This window comes from Pteropus medius, unplaced genomic scaffold (genome assembly GCF_902729225.1).
Source record: "Pteropus medius unplaced genomic scaffold, Ma_sr-lr_union100, whole genome shotgun sequence".
Classification (NCBI taxonomy): domain Eukaryota; kingdom Metazoa; phylum Chordata; class Mammalia; order Chiroptera; family Pteropodidae; genus Pteropus; species Pteropus medius.
The window spans coordinates 17831002-17849534 of NW_024349802.1; the positions used below are offsets into that span (position 1 = coordinate 17831002).

Below are 18533 nucleotides of genomic sequence, written 5' to 3' on the forward strand. Positions count from 1 at the left end.
CAGGTGTCAAAATTCCATGTATTCAGCACATTTATTCCTAGATTTTTTTTTTTTTTTGGCCATATGTGGTATTAGAATAGTTATGATCAAAAATTTCCTAAAATCAGTATTTTCTTTCTTTCTTTCTTTTTTTTTTTAACACTTACAGCACCTGGTCTTCCTAGGTGGTCTCCCTTCCAAGTACTTACCAGGTCCAACCTCGCTTATTAGCTTCCGAGATCAGATGGGATTGGGCTTGTTCAGGGTGAAAATCAGCGTTTTCACCAGACCACTTTTTTTGACCATGACCTTCAAAAGGAAACACTTTTTTACATCACAGCCCAGTTAACGTATACATTCACATTAAAAGTTTAATGAAGCTATGCCCTTATTATATGCAGCCACTTTGGTATTTTCCATTTCTTTTTTCAAAGTGCTAGTTTCAGCCCATTAAATTAATTTTACAGCCCCTCAGTGTATTGTGGCTTATAGTTTGAAAAGCCTATCATGGACCAAATGGGAACAGGAAAATCGGTCTTCCATCTCCCTTGCCATGTGCACTGTGTCAGGTAACTTCCTTTATTTGATAGTTCTAAATTGGCTACAAGAGTTATCAACTGGCTTTTACTTTGAAGGCTGATCTGTTTGTCAGCAATTGAGTGCATGTGTGATCTTGGGATACAAGAAAGATGGTAATCTAGTCTGCTTCAACCATTTTGTAGATTTCCAGCCCTTAGATTCCCTTCACTTGTGTAAACTCCCAGTCTTCTCTGTAAAGAGTTTCCTTTTGTTTTGACAAATTGCCATGTCTTAAAATAAGCCCTTTTGCCAGTTGTAAGCCTGTTAAGTATGTGAAATCTTGTATTCTGAAAATCAACTTAAATTCAGTATTATGGAATACTTTTAATTTAGAATGATTATTATATAAATAATCTCTACATTCCACATAGAACATTTGAAATTTGATAGATAGTGGTAAAAGGGGAAACAACCATGATCTCCTTACGCTGGGTATTTTAGTGAACAATCTGTCAGACTTTTTTCTATGCTAGTATTATTAACCACATCTTTGTATATATAGCTATTATATGCTTTTCTCACTTGATAAGTAGTTTCAAATATGATTCATAGTGTTTCTAAAATGCAGTGTTAGAAGCTGCACAGAAGGGTGTGGCAACCCATGAACTTGAAAGGGACACTCAATCTTTGGTGGGCTGCTGACTGCTGGCTAGCGTGTGGGGGCTCATGTGGAGCATAGCTCCACAAATTCCCTAAGAAACTATTTCAGGACACAGGACCTCAAGGGTTTGAGGTTCAAAAGCACTAAATAATTTGTTCTGATCCACAGCTACCAAATGGCTCAGCCAACAGGACATCTCAGTTGAAAGTTGTAGAGGTCAAGCCTGATATGTTTCCTCCATATAAGTACAGCTGCACTGTCACACTGGTAAGTGCAGCCAGGTGATGGGTTGACACAGAGGTGGTTTGGTTTTGTGGTTGAGGATGAATAGGAATCTAAGGTGGGTGGGGAGTGGTATTTAGAAATGAGAGTAGGGTCGGGGTATATCACTGATTCTGAAGATCTCATCACTGATACAAATGGTAGCTACTGGGCGAATCAGATCGGTTTGTTGCTTTTTCTAGATAAGGTTTATAAAGCCGAGATCGGGATATTGCTGCTGAAAGTAATTGGAGACTAGAATCCAGTGTGGCTTTAGCATTCAACAGTCTTTGGACCTTTTAGCCTCTAAAGTGTACTCCACAGACAAGTTTGGGAAATGTTGTATATTTCCTCCCTAAACTAGAGTTACATTCAATACTAGTATTTTAAAGGGTTTGAGAAGTGCTCTAGTAAAGCAACTTATCTTGTTTAGTCACCAAGGTTTTCTCTCCATCTCCCTTTTATTTTTAATATAATACATATTAACATCCTAATAAACAAATATGTGACTCTGGGGTCATCCTTTTGAAGGGTAAGCAGCATGGAACAGTGGAATAAATACTCGATGTCAGAAGACCTAGTCCAAAAGTGGCTTATCTGCTAGCATGCCATGTGACCTTGGGCAAGGTTCTTTCCTTCTCTGGCCCTCAGTTGTCATCATCTGTAAAATGCTGCATTGGTTTAGATATATGTTGGGGCTTCTCTTGCTCTTAACATTCTCTAATTTCTTTGATCCTTAAGCTATCAACCAGCCAGATACCTTTTGATGGGTTCTCTGACTGAGTTGAGTAAGATGTATTGATTTTGAGAGAGCAGCTAGATTTTTTTGAAATTCTTACCTGATAAAGGTAGCAGATGAAGAAAAAGTCATTCATTCAAAAAAAGATTTATTGAGCGCCTCCTCTGTGCCAGGCCCTGTGCTGGGGATTCAGTAGTGAACAAGACAGCACAGTATGTTGGGTTAGTACCTAAGCTGGCCTGATCCTTAAGAAGAATGTGTCTCTTATCCTGAGATCTACTCAGGTTTCTTTTTCCAAAGACCTAGTTACTACCTTCTGCATGCCATGCATACCCTCACCACCTCCTCCCTTTGGCTACAGGAAGCCACCAGCTGGAAACTGCTTAGGACCTTTGCTTTGACTGATTAGACAGCAACTCGTCATAGAAGACTAGATGCCAGAGCTTTGAGCTTAGATAGTTCAGAAGTTACAATTTGTCTTTAGGTAGGGCTTGAAATTTTTAGTTCACCAGTCTCTATCACTCTTTATTAGAACAGGCCTGCCTGCTTCACTCTGTCAATTGCCTGGACCCAAAAGGCATTTGAATTTCTGACCTTTGACAGTCAACTCACTTGTTTCACAGCTGGGGAAGGACTTGCCAAAATTATATGGGCTGCATTAAGATTGAAAGGGGATTACTGCAGAAAAAGATCTTGCTTCAAAGCTCTCCGGAAGTTAGTCTGAAATCTAGTTTTGCAGTTGCCAGTTCTCTGATTTACTGACAGCTGGTCATCCTGGCTCTTGGCTCTGCCCAGGTGTAATTCAACTTTTGAAGAATTGAATGTTGGTCTTACTTTTTTAGGATTTGGGGCTGGCTACATCAAGAGGCCGGGGAAAGTGCAAGAATCCCTCTTGTAGCTATGTCTACACCAACCGGCATAAACCGCGGATTTGTCCCAGCTGTGGTTTTAACCTTGCCAAAGACCGGACTGAGAAAACCACCAAGGCTCTCGTGAGTTCCTTCCCCAAACACATCCCTTGGCCTTGGGTTGGGTTCTGTTAGCGGAATAAAAAGATTTCTTAGTACATGACAGTAGTTAGAACTGGAACCAGGTTATAGGTTCTGAACCTGGCCAAGTGCCTTCTCTCTGGGCCTTCTTGTGCACATTGCCAAGACGAGGGGTTGACCAGATACCTTGATATCTGAGACCCTTCTGGCCAAGTGAACCAAGAGGTCATTCATCAAAGAGAATGGTAACAAAGGCCTTAAATAGGATTCAGTAGAATGGCGGGATGGAAGGGTTGACAGAGTTTAGCTCTGAGGCCTGATAGAGGACCCATAAGTAGTGTTTGGTAAATTGTTAGAGAATGGCAGATCCCAGGCCTTTGTACCGTAGATCACCACTTCTCCCATCCTTTGCAGAGCTTTTGGCCAGTCACTAAGCTTCACTTCTAGCAGGCTTGGCAAACCTACTCTAAAGTTGGACCAAACTATTTGGATAGTAAAACACATTCTACTTGGCTCCTTAGGGCTCGCTTTTTATTATTAGAATGAGGAAAATTGGGTTTTTCAGAGATCCTCTGAATTTTCACATGTGAGTTTTTTAAAGTGACTAGAAAGTGACAGCATCTGAGGCAGCAAATGAAATAACTAGGATGAAAGTAATCAGAGAAATGTCAACTGATCTGCCTTAGAGGGAAATAGATTGGCACACAATAGGTCAGGATTCTAGATGGAGCCTGGCCACACCAGACCTAAGGCAGACCTTGCAAATGGGCAGGATTTGGGTGGAAGGGGAAGGCATGCTGTACTCAAGGACAAGTGTGAGCCAAAGGGAGGAGGCAGGGAGTTGCTGGGTGTTCTTGGTGAGCAGAGAGGGCATATGTGGTGGAGTGTAGAAAAAAGGCTTGAAAGACACAGCAGAGCCACATCATGGAAGATCTTTAATGTGGGACTGGGTCCCACTGACTGTCCTTGAGCTAAGGAGAGGCCCAGAAGATTACATGAGGAGGGAGGTTTATCGGGGCTTAGGAGTGGACAGGACTGAGAGGTGGACAGAACTGCTTCAGGCTTCAAGGTTTCTTTGCATGTTGGGAGAGGCCTTTCTGGCAGATGAATCTTGGTCTTTCTATGCTTGAGGTGGTGTTCTGAGGTTATCTTTGTGAGACAGGAAAGTGGGACTCCAGGTCTTTCTATGCTTGAGGTGGTGTTCTGAGGTTATCTTTGTGAGATAGGAAAGTGGGACTAAAAAATGTGGGCAGTGATGATTTAGTAGGAAAACACTGGAGAGAGCTGAGCTGGAAGTTTTCTGTCTCCTGAGTTTTTGTTTCCCTGTCAGTAAGACAGGGTGGTGTAGTGGGTTAAATCTGGGCATTTAAATCAGGGCCGTGAGTCCTAGAGAGACTCAAAATTGAGCTTCCAGGAATCTAAACCCTAGAAACTGCATATAAATGGGTCTGTAGCTTCCATCACATTCTCTTGGTTCCATCTGATGCCCTCTGCTGGCAGTGAGATTTCTTCCTGGATTCTCCACGTGTTTAATTGCTTCTCTTCACCAGCAAGACCACACCCTGTCTTGACTCCCTCTTTTAGCTCCCTATGTGACTATAATCTCTTTCAAGGCCGATATGTCTGTTCCCCTGTACCTTCTAATCCTGGAGCTTACATACACAACACAATAATGTGTTGTTCAGTAATTATGGATGAAATTGTGTTGGGTAGGTAGGTACTCTGAACATACCTTTTACTTTCTGTAGCTGTTAGTATGGTTTGCAACAGGGAAATGGGTGTTGGTCTCTTGATCTTGGATGATGAGCTGACTTAACTTTCTAGGCCAAGTGGGAATTGTCTAGGGACCTGTTGCCAATTGATTTCAAATTTCACTTTTACTTATATTCTTCTGTCTTTGGCTAACTGGTGGCTGCTTACCCCCAAGACTCCCATCTTCAGACATTCCCTCACTTTCCAATCTCCTGAATTTTAGGAGAAATACAATTTCATTATTGTTTTCCACAGGGTATAAAACACAGATCAGAAACCCAGGGATCTTTGTGTGTATTACTCTTTGAAACCCCCTAGTGGCCATACATTTCCTTCGTGGTTTGTCTTCAGCGGCTGTAAGACAGCAATATCTCTGAACTGGAACAGTCTTCATTCCTTTCCATCTTTAAACTGTGGCCAAAGGGTATATTCCTGCCAACTGATCTTCCAGCCCGTGGTTCAACATGGTCATAACAGGGAACATGCAGCCTCACCAGGGCAACTCAGATCTAGTGTCAGTCAGCCCTTCATTCATTCTTTCTTTCAGCAAGCATATATCGAATGACTACTATGGGTCAGGCTTTTGGAGATATAAGGGTGAGTGGGACATGACCCCTTTCCATGAGGAGCTTATAATCTAGTGTTAGAGAAAGATAAGTAACCAAAATATTATAGATAGTGAAACAAGAATTGTCATAGGTATGCAGAGTTGATAGAAAGTTCCTTCTTATTATTAAGCACATAACTTCTGCAAAGCAACATATAATATGTCCAGGAAATATGAATTAGCATCTTTTATGTACCCTGGCCTCATGCTGGAATTGGGACTCATTAAATAAGCAGAGACCCTATACTCACTGAAGAGGCACGATAGTCATTTACCAACTGTGAGACAGTGAATTCTGCATAAAGGAATGGACTCTGGGAGCATGAAGGAGGGAGTAATTCAGGCTGCATTTGCACAGGGCGTCGGGGAGGAACCTCCGTTGAAAAGGGACCTACCTGAGAAGGACCTTTTTTTAATGAGCATTTCAGAACCTTGTTCCTGCAAGCCTCTGACTAGTGTATAAAGTCTCTGACTTTGTGCATCTTATACCTAGATGCACAAAGCATTGAAGATAAATACTTTAAGCAGTACATATATTTATTTTTCAGAACTACCATTCATAAAATTTTCATCGCATTCCAGGCACTGTGCTAAATGCTTTACTTATAATATCTGGTTTACTCTGTACTCGTATTTTGATCCTCCAGTTCATAGGTGAGGAAACTCGAGGCTTAGAAAAATGAAGTAAATTGCCTTGGGTCACACATATACAGTTGTTAAGTGGCATGTCCAGACCTAAAACCAGGTCTGTTATCCTCCTAACCCCATTCCTGGTGAATAGGAGCTGATACTTGAGCCAGGGAGATGCCCGTGTAGAGTCCTCGTTTTTAATAGAGAAACTAAGCACCAGAGAGAGAAAGCATCTGCCATGAGTCACAGAACGAGTTATTAGCTGAGCTGATTGGGAACCTAGGTTTCCCACTTGTCAGTCATGGGCCCATCCCTTTGCCACTCACAGCCTCTTGGTCCTGGGTGCTTGTTGATGGATCTGTTCTCTTTCCAGGAGGCGAGCTCACCACTCCCAGAAGTGCTGAGTGCCACCGAGCCCCTGAGCACAGCCCAGAGGGAGATTCAGCGCCAGTCCACGCTGCAGCTGCTGCGGAAAGTTTTGCAGATTCCTGAGAATGAGTCTGAGCTGGCCGAGGTCTTTGCTCTGATTCACGAACTCAACAGCTCTCGACTCATCCTATCCAACGTGAGTGAGGAGACAGTCACCATCGAGCAAACCTCTTGGTCGAATTATTATGAGTCTCCATCCACGCAGTGCCTTCTCTGTAGCAGCCCATTATTCAAAGGGGGAGAAAAGTAAGCAGCCCTTTCAGACTTACCCTGTCCCTAGCTGCCTTCTCTAACTTGGCCCAAGATGTAACCTTTGAAGATGTTATTCTCTGCTTTGCTTTTCTTAGGTTTCTTTTACTTTTCCAATTGCCAATTAATAATAATAATTAGTAATTATCCGTTATTTCCATTGGAAATGCCTGAAAGTTTTTGTCACCAATTTAGGATTTAGGTTACATCCGTACTTCCCAGCATAATGTTTGGATTTGGGAGTTCAGTGGGATTGATCAATTTGGGCAGTAAATTGAGTTATATTAATTTTGGGGGTGATTCTACAGACCAAATTTCAACAAAGTTGGAACACCCACCTAGAAAACGCTGGAACACAAGCTCCAGCACCTTCATTTTCCTGCAGCATTAAAGTCTTGAGAATTTTTGCTATTCATCACTAAACTCTGGATGTTGATTAAGTATTAAGTGGTTGATATCCCTTCTGTTTTTGTTCGTGATGTTTTGGGTACTAGCTCCCTGGCCGGGCCCCAGGAGTGCTGGCTGCTGACAGCCAGCCGGCTGCAGGTAGTGACTGCCCAGGTGAAGATGTGTCTCAATCCCCAATGTCTGGCCTTGCATAGCTTCATGGACATCTACACAGGTGAGTGCCCACCTTTCTTCCCTCAGAGGTCCCCAAAGCAGGCTTGATTGAGAACAGCCTATGTGGTTCAGACCTCTGGTCTTTTGCGTACTGGGACCTTCCCTTGGATGGGGATTCTGAAGAAGAGGAGATTTCTCAGTCCCAAAAGATTACATTTACCTCACAAGTGTAAAAGCTAGGACTCTATTATCCAGTATCTTTAAACAAAAGTACTTTTAAAATAACAGATTTTCATTGTAGAAGAACTGGAAAATGCTGACAAAAGAGGAAACTAAACATCAGTAGAAATCTTGCCAAGAGATGAACACTTAACATTGTGCTCTCTGATCTTCCAGATGTGGCATTCGTCTGTGCAGAATATAAGAATGTACGGAAGGATTTATAGGTTTATAGCTTTTCTTTCAACAGAAATGTGGTTGTGCTGCATGTTATTTTGGAATGTGCTTTTTTTAACTTAGCAGAAAACCATGGGCATGTTCCTATGCCAGCAAGTGGAGAAATACATGGCCATTTTAAAGAAATACATGGTACTCCATTTTAGAGTCCTCTTTGTAATTAAATTTTTTGTGTACAGCCTTAATTATTTCCTTTGGGCAAATACTCAAACGTGAAGTTGCTGTATATTCACCTGTTTCCCCTCTACTCATTCAGGAACATCAAAAATTTATTGTATATTAACCATGTGCCAACCATTCTGAGAATTTGAATCAAGTTATATATGTACAAGTGAGTGCTGAAGATTAAAGAGTATATGTTACTTATTCTCTTTGTCTTCAGAACATTATGGTCTCTTATTTTGAATCTATATTTTTAATGTCTTATATTGCCAGATTGAGTTTGTACTATTTTATGTTCCTGCTAACAGTTAATGAGAATGCCATTTCCCTGCAGTCTATCTAGGCCAGTAGTATCTTCAGATTATATATAGATATAATTTTTAACTTTAAAATTTACATACAGTAAAATTTACTTTGTTTAGTTTGTACAGTTCTGACTTCTGACAAATGCATTGAGTTATGTAACTGTAGCCACAGTTAATATACAGAACAATTCTATTACCCCTAAAACATTTCTCTTGCACTGTTCCTTTGTAATCAAATGTACCCCTCACCCTTAACCTCTAGCAATCTTTTGATAATGCTCTATTTCTATATTTTCTAGAATGCTATGTAAATCCAATTATAGTCTGTAGCATTTTGAGTCTGGCTTCTTTCACTAAACCTAATGCCTTACAAATTCATCCACATTATTTTACGTATCAATAATTTGTTCCTTTTGTTGTTGAGTAGTTTTATATTGGGTGGACTGCTACAATTTATCTGTTCACTTGCTGAACATGAATGATATTTGGGTTGTTACCAGTTTTTGACAGTTATGACTAGAGCAGTTATAAACATTCATGTGCAGGCTTTTGTGAACAGAAATTTTTATTTCTTTTTGGTAAATACCTAGGAGTCAGGTTATTACTGGGCCATATGCTAAGTATATGTTTAATTTTATAAGAACTTGCCAGACCATTTACCTAAGTATCTATCAGTCATTTTGCATTCCTCCAACAATGGCTGAGAGTTATGGTTTCTTCCAGTTGTCAGCACTCAATATTGTCCATTTTTCTGTTTTTGTGTTTTAGCCATTCTAATACGTATGTGTAGTGGTATCTCATTGTGGTTTTGATTTGTATTTCCTCAATGACTAATGATGTTGAGCATCTTTTCTTGGCCATCTGTATGTCTTTGGTGAAATATCTGTTCTATCTTTAGCCCTTTGAATTGAGTTGTTTTCTTTCTGTTAAATTTCGAGAGTTCTTATACATTCTGGATACAAATCCTTCGTCATATAAATGATTTGCAGATATTTTCTTGGAGTATGTGGCTTGTCTTTTCAATCTCTCAACAGAACCTTTAACAGAGCAAAAGTTCTTAATTACGATAACCAATTCATCATTGTTTTCTTTTAGGGATTATGCTTTTGATGTATCCAAGATCTCTTTATCTAGGTGAAGATTATAAATATTTTCCTGTATTTTCTTCTTAAAGTTTTATAATTTTATGGTTTACATTTAGGTCTATGATCCATTCTGAATTAATTTTTGTATAAAGGATGAGGCCCATCCTTTTTTGCCTATGGATGTCCAGTTGTTGTACCACCATTTGTTGGAAAGTAATCCTTTGTTCAATGAACTGCCTTAGTTCCTTTGTTGAATTCAATTCATCATACATGTCTGAGTTGATATTTCCTCATTCTTTTCTTTGGTTTATATTGTTTATTCTTCTGCCAGTACCACGCTATCTTGATTACTATAGCTTTATAGCCAGTCTTATAATTAGGTAGCATGAGTCTTCCAACCTTGTACTTGCCTGAATTGTTTCGGCTATTTTAGTTCCTTCGTGTTTCTACAAAATTTTAGAATCAGCTTGTCAGTGTCTACTGAATCCTGCTAGACTTTTAACTAGGATTATATTGAATCTATAGATCAATTTGGGGAAGTTTGACATGCTTAGAAATATTGAGTCATTTCACCTGTGAATATAGTCTGTCTCTCTGTTTATTAGGTTTTCTTATTTCTTTCATCAGTGTTTTATAGTTTTCAGCATGTGTCCTACACATATTTTGTTAGACTTATACCTAAGTGTTTCATTTTGTTTAGTGCTGAATGACATGTTTCAATTTTTAGCTGTTCAGTGCTAATATAGGAATACAGTTGGGTTTTATTTATTAACTTTGTGTCCAGTGACCTTGCTAAATTCACTTAATAGCTTTAAGGAACTTTTTGTAGATTAAGCTTTAAAGGTTATCAGTTTGACAGGTAAAAACTGGTATATCATTTCTTAATTTGTTATATTTCTTTGATTACTAGGAAAATTATATGTCCTTTTTGTGTTTTTTTTTTTTCTCCTTCATGAATTTCTTTTTGAGTATTTTCATTCTTATTTGGGGTTATTTTGTTGACAGATATTTCCCAGTCTATGACCCTTTTTTTTTTTTTTTGACAAAGATTTGTTTCATTTTCATTTCTATGTAATCATTGCTTTGATCTCCTTTTTAGCTTCAAGATGCCTTAGGTATTATGCTCAGAAAGGTCTTTCCCAGTCCGTTATCCCCTTCTTTAATGGGAACACATATTCCAAAATATACTTTTGTGCAAATTTGTGCATTATGAGTTGTGCAAATGTAAAATCACTCTCTTTTATTTGTCTTAAACTGACTGCACTTAAATTCCTCTGAGTCATTTATCCCAGAATTTGGTGTAGGGGTGATTTTTATAGCCTTTGTCACACCCCCCTACACGTCCCTGGACTAAAGGATTCTCCTGGCCTTTCCCCATGGTGCACCTGTGAGAGGTAGAGGGAAAGTGACTTTGGTCATAAGGACAGAGCTGGGTGGTAGGGAGATGTTTCTTTGTGTGTATGTGTCTTCAAAAAAATTTTTACCGTATATTTTATTACTTGCCTTTTTCATTTAATAATGTATTATGGGTAACTTCATGTCAGGTTTGCCTTATTCTTTGTAATGATGCATAGCTTGCTATTTTATGAATGTACCATAATTTATTTAACTATTCCCCTGTTGGGCATTTAGTTTGTTCCCAGTTTTTTGCAATTGTGGATGATGTTACAGTGAATTTCCCTGTTGCCTCTTCTTAACCTACAGGTCTCTTTAATGTGGGGAACAAGCTACTAGTGAGCCTGGACTTGCTTTTTGCAATCCGAAACCAGATCAAGCTGGGAGAGGACCCCAGAGTGTCCATCAGCAGTGTTCTAAAGTCAGTACAGGAGCAGACAGGTAAAGATCCCTGGGAATTTTCAGTGATGGGCTTTGGTTGAAAGGGCCATCTTGGGGGAAAGTCTGATATTTTGAAAAGTAGACGTTCTTGGCTTCTTCTTGAATTTTACAAATGTCAAACTAATTTTGGAAAGCATGAGACCGTCCATGCATCCAGGGCCCCTCAGCATGCGATTAAACTGATTTTTAGGAGCTCATCCTTTGATCACAGGTAGACTTGGCCTCACTGCATGTTAATCAGACTCATTTTGAATACACAGCTTCTGGAAGTCTGCTACCAATCCCAAGGTTCATGCTGAGATCTGAGGATGGGGATCGCCTCCTTACTATTAGAAATTATTTTTCCCTATTCTCTCCTTATTTCTGTTTGTTCTTTTCCCATTGCATTCCTACAGACTAGTCCCCAAGCACCTCTCCTGCTACAAGGTCAGACGGAGTGGAGCAAAGCTTCTAGAGTCAGACAGGCCTGTGTTTGAGTCTTGGTTGTGCCACTTAGTGGCAAATGTGATTTTGAGCTAAGTTATTCTCTGTGTCTCAGTTTCTCCAGTTACAAAATGAGGATAATAATAGCTCTTAGTTTATAAAGATGGGAGAGTTAAATGAGATAATGTATTTGAAGCACTCGGCACAGCATCTAGTGCCTAGTAGGTACTTAGTACAGGCAGCTATAACTCCAGTGCAATTGCTCGCCGGGTTGCCACTTGGGCACTTGAAGACCAAGATGCTTGACCCTCAGGGTTGTTAGTACTTAGGGGAGAAGCCATCTCGCAGAATTTGTATTCTTGCTGGCTCGTCCCCAGTGGCCTCAGGATTTTCTTCTTTGACCTACTCATAACTCTTGCTCTTCTTCCAGAGAAGACACTGACCTCAGAGGAGCTGAGCCAGGTGCAGGAACTACTGTGCAATGGCTATTGGGCTTTTGAGTGCCTCACTGTTCGAGACTACAATGACATGATCTGTGGCATCTGTGGCGTGGCTCCCAAAGTGGAAATGGCCCAGAGGAGTGAAGAAAATGTGCTGGCACTGAAGAGTGTGGAGGTAAGTGCCTCTCAGATACCATGGGTGACCTTTAGAACTGTCCTCACACTTTGGCAGCCACCTGCCTGCATGATGTCCCCAGGGGCAGATGGCTCCAGTCCTGTCCTGTGCGTGGAGAGTGGCTTTTTCCTGCCACTGCACAGGTTTTCATCTAAAGAAGGTCAGATGGAAATAAAGATATTTGTTATTCATTCAACATATTTATTAAACATAAAATAACTGCACTTTTTAGACACTTGGGAAATGACAGTTAAAAAAATTCCCAAGTTTCTGTGCTCATGAACCTCACGTTCTGGTTCGGGGAGACAGACAGGAAACAAGTATTAGCAATTATGTATAGTATATTAATATTCACATATACGTAATGTATTAACTAAGGGGAACATAGTAACAATGAAGGAGGGTGAGGAGAAGAGAGCAGCGTGGCGGAAAGGGGGATTATAGAGGGCAGTCGGAGATGGCCTCTCTGATAGGGGGCATTTGAATAGAAATTGAAGCCCGTGTAGCTCTCGAGGAGGAACATTTCAGGCAGAGGGAGCAGCAGGAACAGGGTCTAACGTGGGTTTGCTGGGCATTGTCGAGAAAGAGCAAGGAGGCCAGTGTGGCTGGAATGTGTGAACAATGGGGAGAGTGGTAGGATACGTGAGATTTGAGAGGCTACGGGAGGCTAGACTCTACATGGGGTTGCCTGGGCCATTTTAAGGACATAAACCGAGTGAAATGGAGAGTCTCTGAAGGGTTTTAAGGACCTGATCTGACTTAGGTTCTTAACTAGAAAATGTTCACACAAAGGTAACACCAAACTCAGATGGCTTAATACATTAATTCTAACAAATATGCAAGAAATATATGATTCCGATCATAGAAGAAAGAAAGCAAAGGCAGGTATATTTATCCAACTCATTGTATAAGGCCATATAACCTTAAAAACCAAACCAGACATTTAATATGAGAGAAAAAATTGGGGCTGATTGTACTTATGAATATAGATGTCAAAATCTTTAATAAGATAATAGTATCTCAACTGTAACAGTGAGTAATTTATCATGACAGAGTTTATCCCAGGAAAGCAAGATTGCTTCAACATTAGAAAATACACTTATGCAGTTCACTACTTAACAGATTAACGGAGAAAACCCATGTGATTATTTCATTAGATGTGAAAAAATTTTTAATATTATTCAATACCTATTTATGATAAAACTCTTAGCAAACTGGGAATAATAGGGAATCTTCCTTAACCTGACAGAAGAGTTCAAAAAACTCCATAGGTTGATTAACTCCCACAGTCATGCCGAGAGGTCTGGTCTGCATGCCTAGGCGTGAAGTGCCCATGTGTGAGCTCTCCATCTCTGAACTCTATACCACTGTGACCAAAGAGGACTGAACAGAAAGTGAGTCTTTAGGCACTGGACCCGCGGCTCACCCATTCACCGCCAAGGGAAATGCGGTACTTCTGGAGAAAAGCTTTGGTGTATTTTGACATGGCCCCTAAGCATATTAGGGATTTAATGCATATTCTCTTTTTCTTCTCAAAAAAAAAAAGTACACATATTGATTTAATATTTCTATTTGAATAATAGTTGTATGTAACAAGACATACAAAAACAAGCATAATGCTTCCTGGAGCTTTCTAAGTATTCCTTATAGATAAAATGAACTATAAAAAATTTTTGCTTTTGTATGTTATCTCACCAAGAGACTTCTAGAGTCATTTGTATCTGCTTGCTTAATGGTAATATTAATAGTAATGCAGCTATGATTTATTGAGTGTTTTATTGTACATGCCCATTCTTACTCTGTGCTCATTTCCCACGCCGGCCCTGTGAGATTTGTGTAAATGAAGGGACTAGAGTCCAGGGGACCTTGTCCAAGCTCACCCAGCCAGAAAGGGTAGAGCTGGGATTTGACCTTGATCTGGCTGTCTCACTCCAGAGTCTGAGCTTGTAAGTACTGCCATGCTCACCTCTTGGGTCTCTGAGCTCTGGTTTTTCTAGACACATCTGGCTACAGAGACTTTTTGGTTGCCAGAAAAGACAGAAGCCCACCTCCCTACAAAGCTCACATGTCTTAGTCCTACCTGGCACCTGCCTTGTCCTGATCAAGGATCTTTCCTCATGGAGTTGTATCCCCTCCATTCTCAGTATGCATGTCTTGAACCTTCTATGGTACTAGGTATTTCTTTCTAGAGACCAGGACTTACTTTATTTTCTCCCTTTTGTGTGTGCAGAGTGGTACAGTGTGTGTGGGGAGGAGGAGGTGGGAGGTATTCTGAAGTCTGAAATAAAACAGGAAGTTACTGAAAGAAACTTAAATATACAGTTTTCCATGAGGAGACTGATTGCCCTCCCATCAGGGACTGTATAGCAGAGGACCCTCTGGACTAATAACAACAGCCTTATCAGTTTGTGCACACAGCATACTTTGTTGGCATTTCCTGTCCCCTGTTCTTTGTGGAGAGGGTGGGCTCAGTATCTTGTGAAATTGTGGTGTGAGGCTTGTGGCATTTGCTCAAAACATGCACTTGTGCCTTGTGAGGTGGGAAAGGAAGGGGTGTTAGATGGGGGAGATGTCTTGTGTAGAGCACTGGTCCTCAGATTTTGTGGGCATAAGAATTAAATCAAGCAGCGATTCTCAAACGTTTTAGCATTGTAGGGCTTGCTTGGCCCAACCACAGAGTTTCTGATTCAGTAGGTCTGAATTGGGGTTGAGAATTTGCATTTCTAACACGTTCCCAGGTGATGCTCATGCTGTTGATGCAAGGACCACACTTTGAGAATTGCTCACATAGGACATCTTTTTAAAATGCAAACTTTATTAGTTCATATAGATTGAGATGTGGCCCAGGTATCAGCATTGCTAAGTAACATGAATGACTCTGCTTTAGGTAGTAGGATCGGGGTAAACAATGGTATATAAGAAGAGAAATCAGTAACACACGTGCTAGATGCCTATAATAGATAAGTAAATGCTGCATAAGGTAGAGGAGATAGCCGTGTGCTGGCAAGGTCTGAGAGGCCCCCTGGAGGAGGTCAGGGATCAACAGGGCCTTGGAAGTCGGTGGAATGTCACTAAATTTTAGTCTGATGGTTCTGCCAGCGGGAATAGGGATTAAGGGCGTGGGCTTTGGAACTAGACCTTTGTTCACATTCTTGTTCTGTCCCTTAATGCAGTAGTGTCACCTCAGATATTTCCAGATGTGTATGGTAGTAATTAGACAGTGTCTACCATATAGCAGATACTCAAATGGCAGCTCTCCTTTCCTTGCGAGGCAGGGAAAATGACATGAATAGTTATAGAAGCAGAAGAGACTTAACGACTGTTCCGGTCTTGGGGAGTGCTATGGTATAGGAGAAAGAAACATGGCCAGAAGGCAGTTAGGAACTGAGATGGCCGATCTCGGGGCATCCCAGCAGTGCATGGCTTCCAGACCTCCCGCCCCAGCCTTGGTGGCCTGGTGTATCAGTAGGCTATTGTGTTGCTAATATTCTGTGGCTCCTACAGTTTGACCTTTTTTATCCTGACCTTTTAGTTCACCTGGCCTGAGTTCTTGGGCTCTAGTGAGGTAAACGTGGAGGACTTTTGGGCCACGATGGAGACAGAGGTGATTGAGCAGGTGGCCTTCCCTGCCAGCATCCCTATCACCAAGTTTGATGCCTCTGTCATTGCCCCCTTCTTCCCACCACTCATGAGAGGAGCTGTGGTCGTCAACACAGAGAAAGACAAAAACCTGGATGTGCAGCCAGTACCTGGTAAGGCCACCTGGTGGCTGACTGGGGTCAGGGAAGGGCCCAGTCAAGACTCTGGAACATTGTCCATGGCAAGACAGTACCAATGGCAGAGACGGGGCCAGGCCCACCTGAAGCGCTCCTTCTGGAAATGATAGGACAATCTGTGACAATCCCCTAGAGATTAAAGTCATGGTGCAGAGTTTTGAAGAGCTGCCAGCAATATTGTATAGGACTGACCCATACAGCCTGCTGTCAGCCTTTGGGGGTATACTACACCGAACAGTGGAAATCATTCGAGAATGCTTATGATAAGGCTCCAGCCCCAAAGATTTTCACTGATAAGCATAGGGGGAGGCCGGGAAGTCTGCCTTCTAAACAGTCTTTCAGATGGTTTTGCAGATGCTCTGTGGATATAAGAAGCCCTGGACTATATGTTGAGAGCATAGGTTTCTGACAACATAGATATGAGTCCAAGCTATATTCCACATGTGACCTCTACCAAGTCCCTTCATTGCCCTGACCCTCATTTACAAAGGGGGCATGATACTGCTGCCCACCTCCTGGGTTGTTGCGAAGATTAAGTGATCTAATATATAATATAGTCAGAGTGAGAGGCTTTTTTTTTTTTTTTAACTGCAACTCACAGTAAGAAATAGGTTCTGCATCATGACCCAACATGATAACTCTCATAAATATGTACATGTGTGTATGTCGATAACTAAAACAAAACTTTCATAAAACAGTGCTTTTCCTTACCAAGTGCAATATACTTTATTTTCTATTTTATTTCATTATTTAAATTTTGGATATGATCCGATAAATTTATTTAAGGCCCCCACATATTTCTGTCAGTTAGGTTCAGGAACATAATATATAAAGAACATTTTTTAAATGGGAGCTGCCGCTTCTCTTGTTTCTGCAGTTGTGGTAAGCATCTGAGATCTTGGTTCTGAGAAACCTTAAAAGCTGACCCATTTGGGTTTTTTTGCAAGGGTGCTCTCCTGGATATCTCCCCTAGATGTTCAAAGGCAGAAAGCCACTTCTGAGAGACTGCAAATCTCTGTAGAAGTCATAAGACCTGCCTTGAGTTCACCTCCTGCTGCCTAGGGCACTGCTCAGGGCAGAGCCTGCTTCTACTCCTTGCTATATTGTAGGCCTAGTCCCCTTGTTCTCACCCTCATGCATGAGGGACTGTTTGTGACCTGTGTTGGCTGGTGGCAGTGCCCTCTCATCAGCACTGTCATCTCTTACAGGCAATGGCAGTGCCTTGGTGAGGCTGCTCCAGGAGGGCACCTGCAAACTCGAGGAGGTGGGCTCCTACAGTGAGGAGGAGCTGCAGCACCTGCTGGGGCAGTGTGGCATCCCCTTTGGGGCAGAAGACTCCAAGGTGAGTGTTGGGGCAGCAATGGGACAGGGCTGTTGGGAGTAAGCTGGTGGTCCATTTTTCTGGGCAGGGATGGTCATCTGTGTTGGATAGAGGGCACCGGCAGTCAGGGAGGCCTGGGAGATGGCAGCCAGGTCATGACATACATGTGAGACCTTTCCCTCCAGTCAGTTCCCCTCTTGAAGGTAGTGGGTTCAGACCCCGGCTGGGGATCCTGGCTCTCCTACCTACTGTGCATGACCTTGGATAAGCACCTTGTATTTCTGAGCCTCGTTTTCCTCATTCGCAAAGTGGAAATAACCAAAATACCTACCTCACAAGGTTGTCAGGAAGGCACTTGGTGCAATGTCCAATTGTCACCTGTCCAGGCTCTTAGAAAATGTGTGCTGTTACAATTCATTGTGTGTGTCTTTGCATCTGTGTTTTAGCCATACGTTTATTTTCCTTCATACTGATGTACCGTTGAAAATTTTAGGCTGCTTTGTTCAGACCAAGTATTAGCTTCTCTTTGAAGCTTTCCCTGCCTTGGAAAAAGTAGGAAGAACCCAGGCCTCAGAGTGGCCTGGACAGAGTGACAGCTTGATCAGTCTGTGTTCTGGTCCTTTCAGAGCCTCAGGGTCCCCATCTGTACCTAGGGTACATTGGGCTAGTGAGGTTCCAAGGCCCACTCTGGCCTTCACAGTTTCTTTTGCTTTATGTATTACAGTGAGCGCTTGGTGCCGCGCACCGTTACTGCTGTGTTTTTAATCTTATTCTTCTGCTCCAGGACCAGCTCTGCTTCTCCCTGTTGGCCCTCTATGAATCTGTACAGAACGGAGCCAGAGTTAGACAGCCCCCGCCTCATCTCACTGGGGGTAAAATCTACAAGGTGTGCCCCCATCAGGTAAGAGGATAGCAAAGAAGAGCATGGGGCTGAGTCTGAGGGCAATGCTGGATGTCTCCACCCTGGCAGATGAGAACCTGCCCAGAAGATTGCATTCATGTGACTGGGCCATCTCATGACAACACAGGGACAGATGTTAGAGCTATAGATCTCAGGACTGTGATGTGGGGGCCGTATTACTTGGCAAAAGCCAGGCCTGGTGGGTATAAAGGTAGAAAGAAGAAGCAGAGGCAGAATTTTCCAGTGTCCGCCTAGCAATAGAGCGGCACCTGGGGAC

At 41.8% G+C, this 18533-nt stretch overlaps 1 protein-coding gene across 4 annotated transcripts in view; it reads left to right on the forward strand.

The window, feature by feature from the left end:
• The window catches only part of HMGXB3 (HMG-box containing 3), a 39771-nt gene that overhangs the window by 18176 nt on the left and 3062 nt on the right, over positions 1-18533 (forward strand). For 3 of the 4 annotated variants that reach the window (XM_039836519.1, XM_039836520.1, XM_039836521.1), the window contains 9 exons: positions 1328-1426; positions 3002-3151; positions 6511-6812; positions 7310-7437; positions 11089-11220; positions 12074-12258; positions 15791-16010; positions 17243-17376; positions 18140-18256. In XM_039836519.1, the coding sequence (XP_039692453.1) occupies positions 1328-1426; positions 3002-3151; positions 6511-6812; positions 7310-7437; positions 11089-11220; positions 12074-12258; positions 15791-16010; positions 17243-17376; positions 18140-18256 (1467 nt within the window). The remainder of the gene's footprint in view (positions 1-1327; positions 1427-3001; positions 3152-6510; positions 6813-7309; positions 7438-11088; positions 11221-12073; positions 12259-15790; positions 16011-17242; positions 17377-18139; positions 18257-18533) is intronic. The other variant, XM_039836522.1, reaches the window with a different exon arrangement.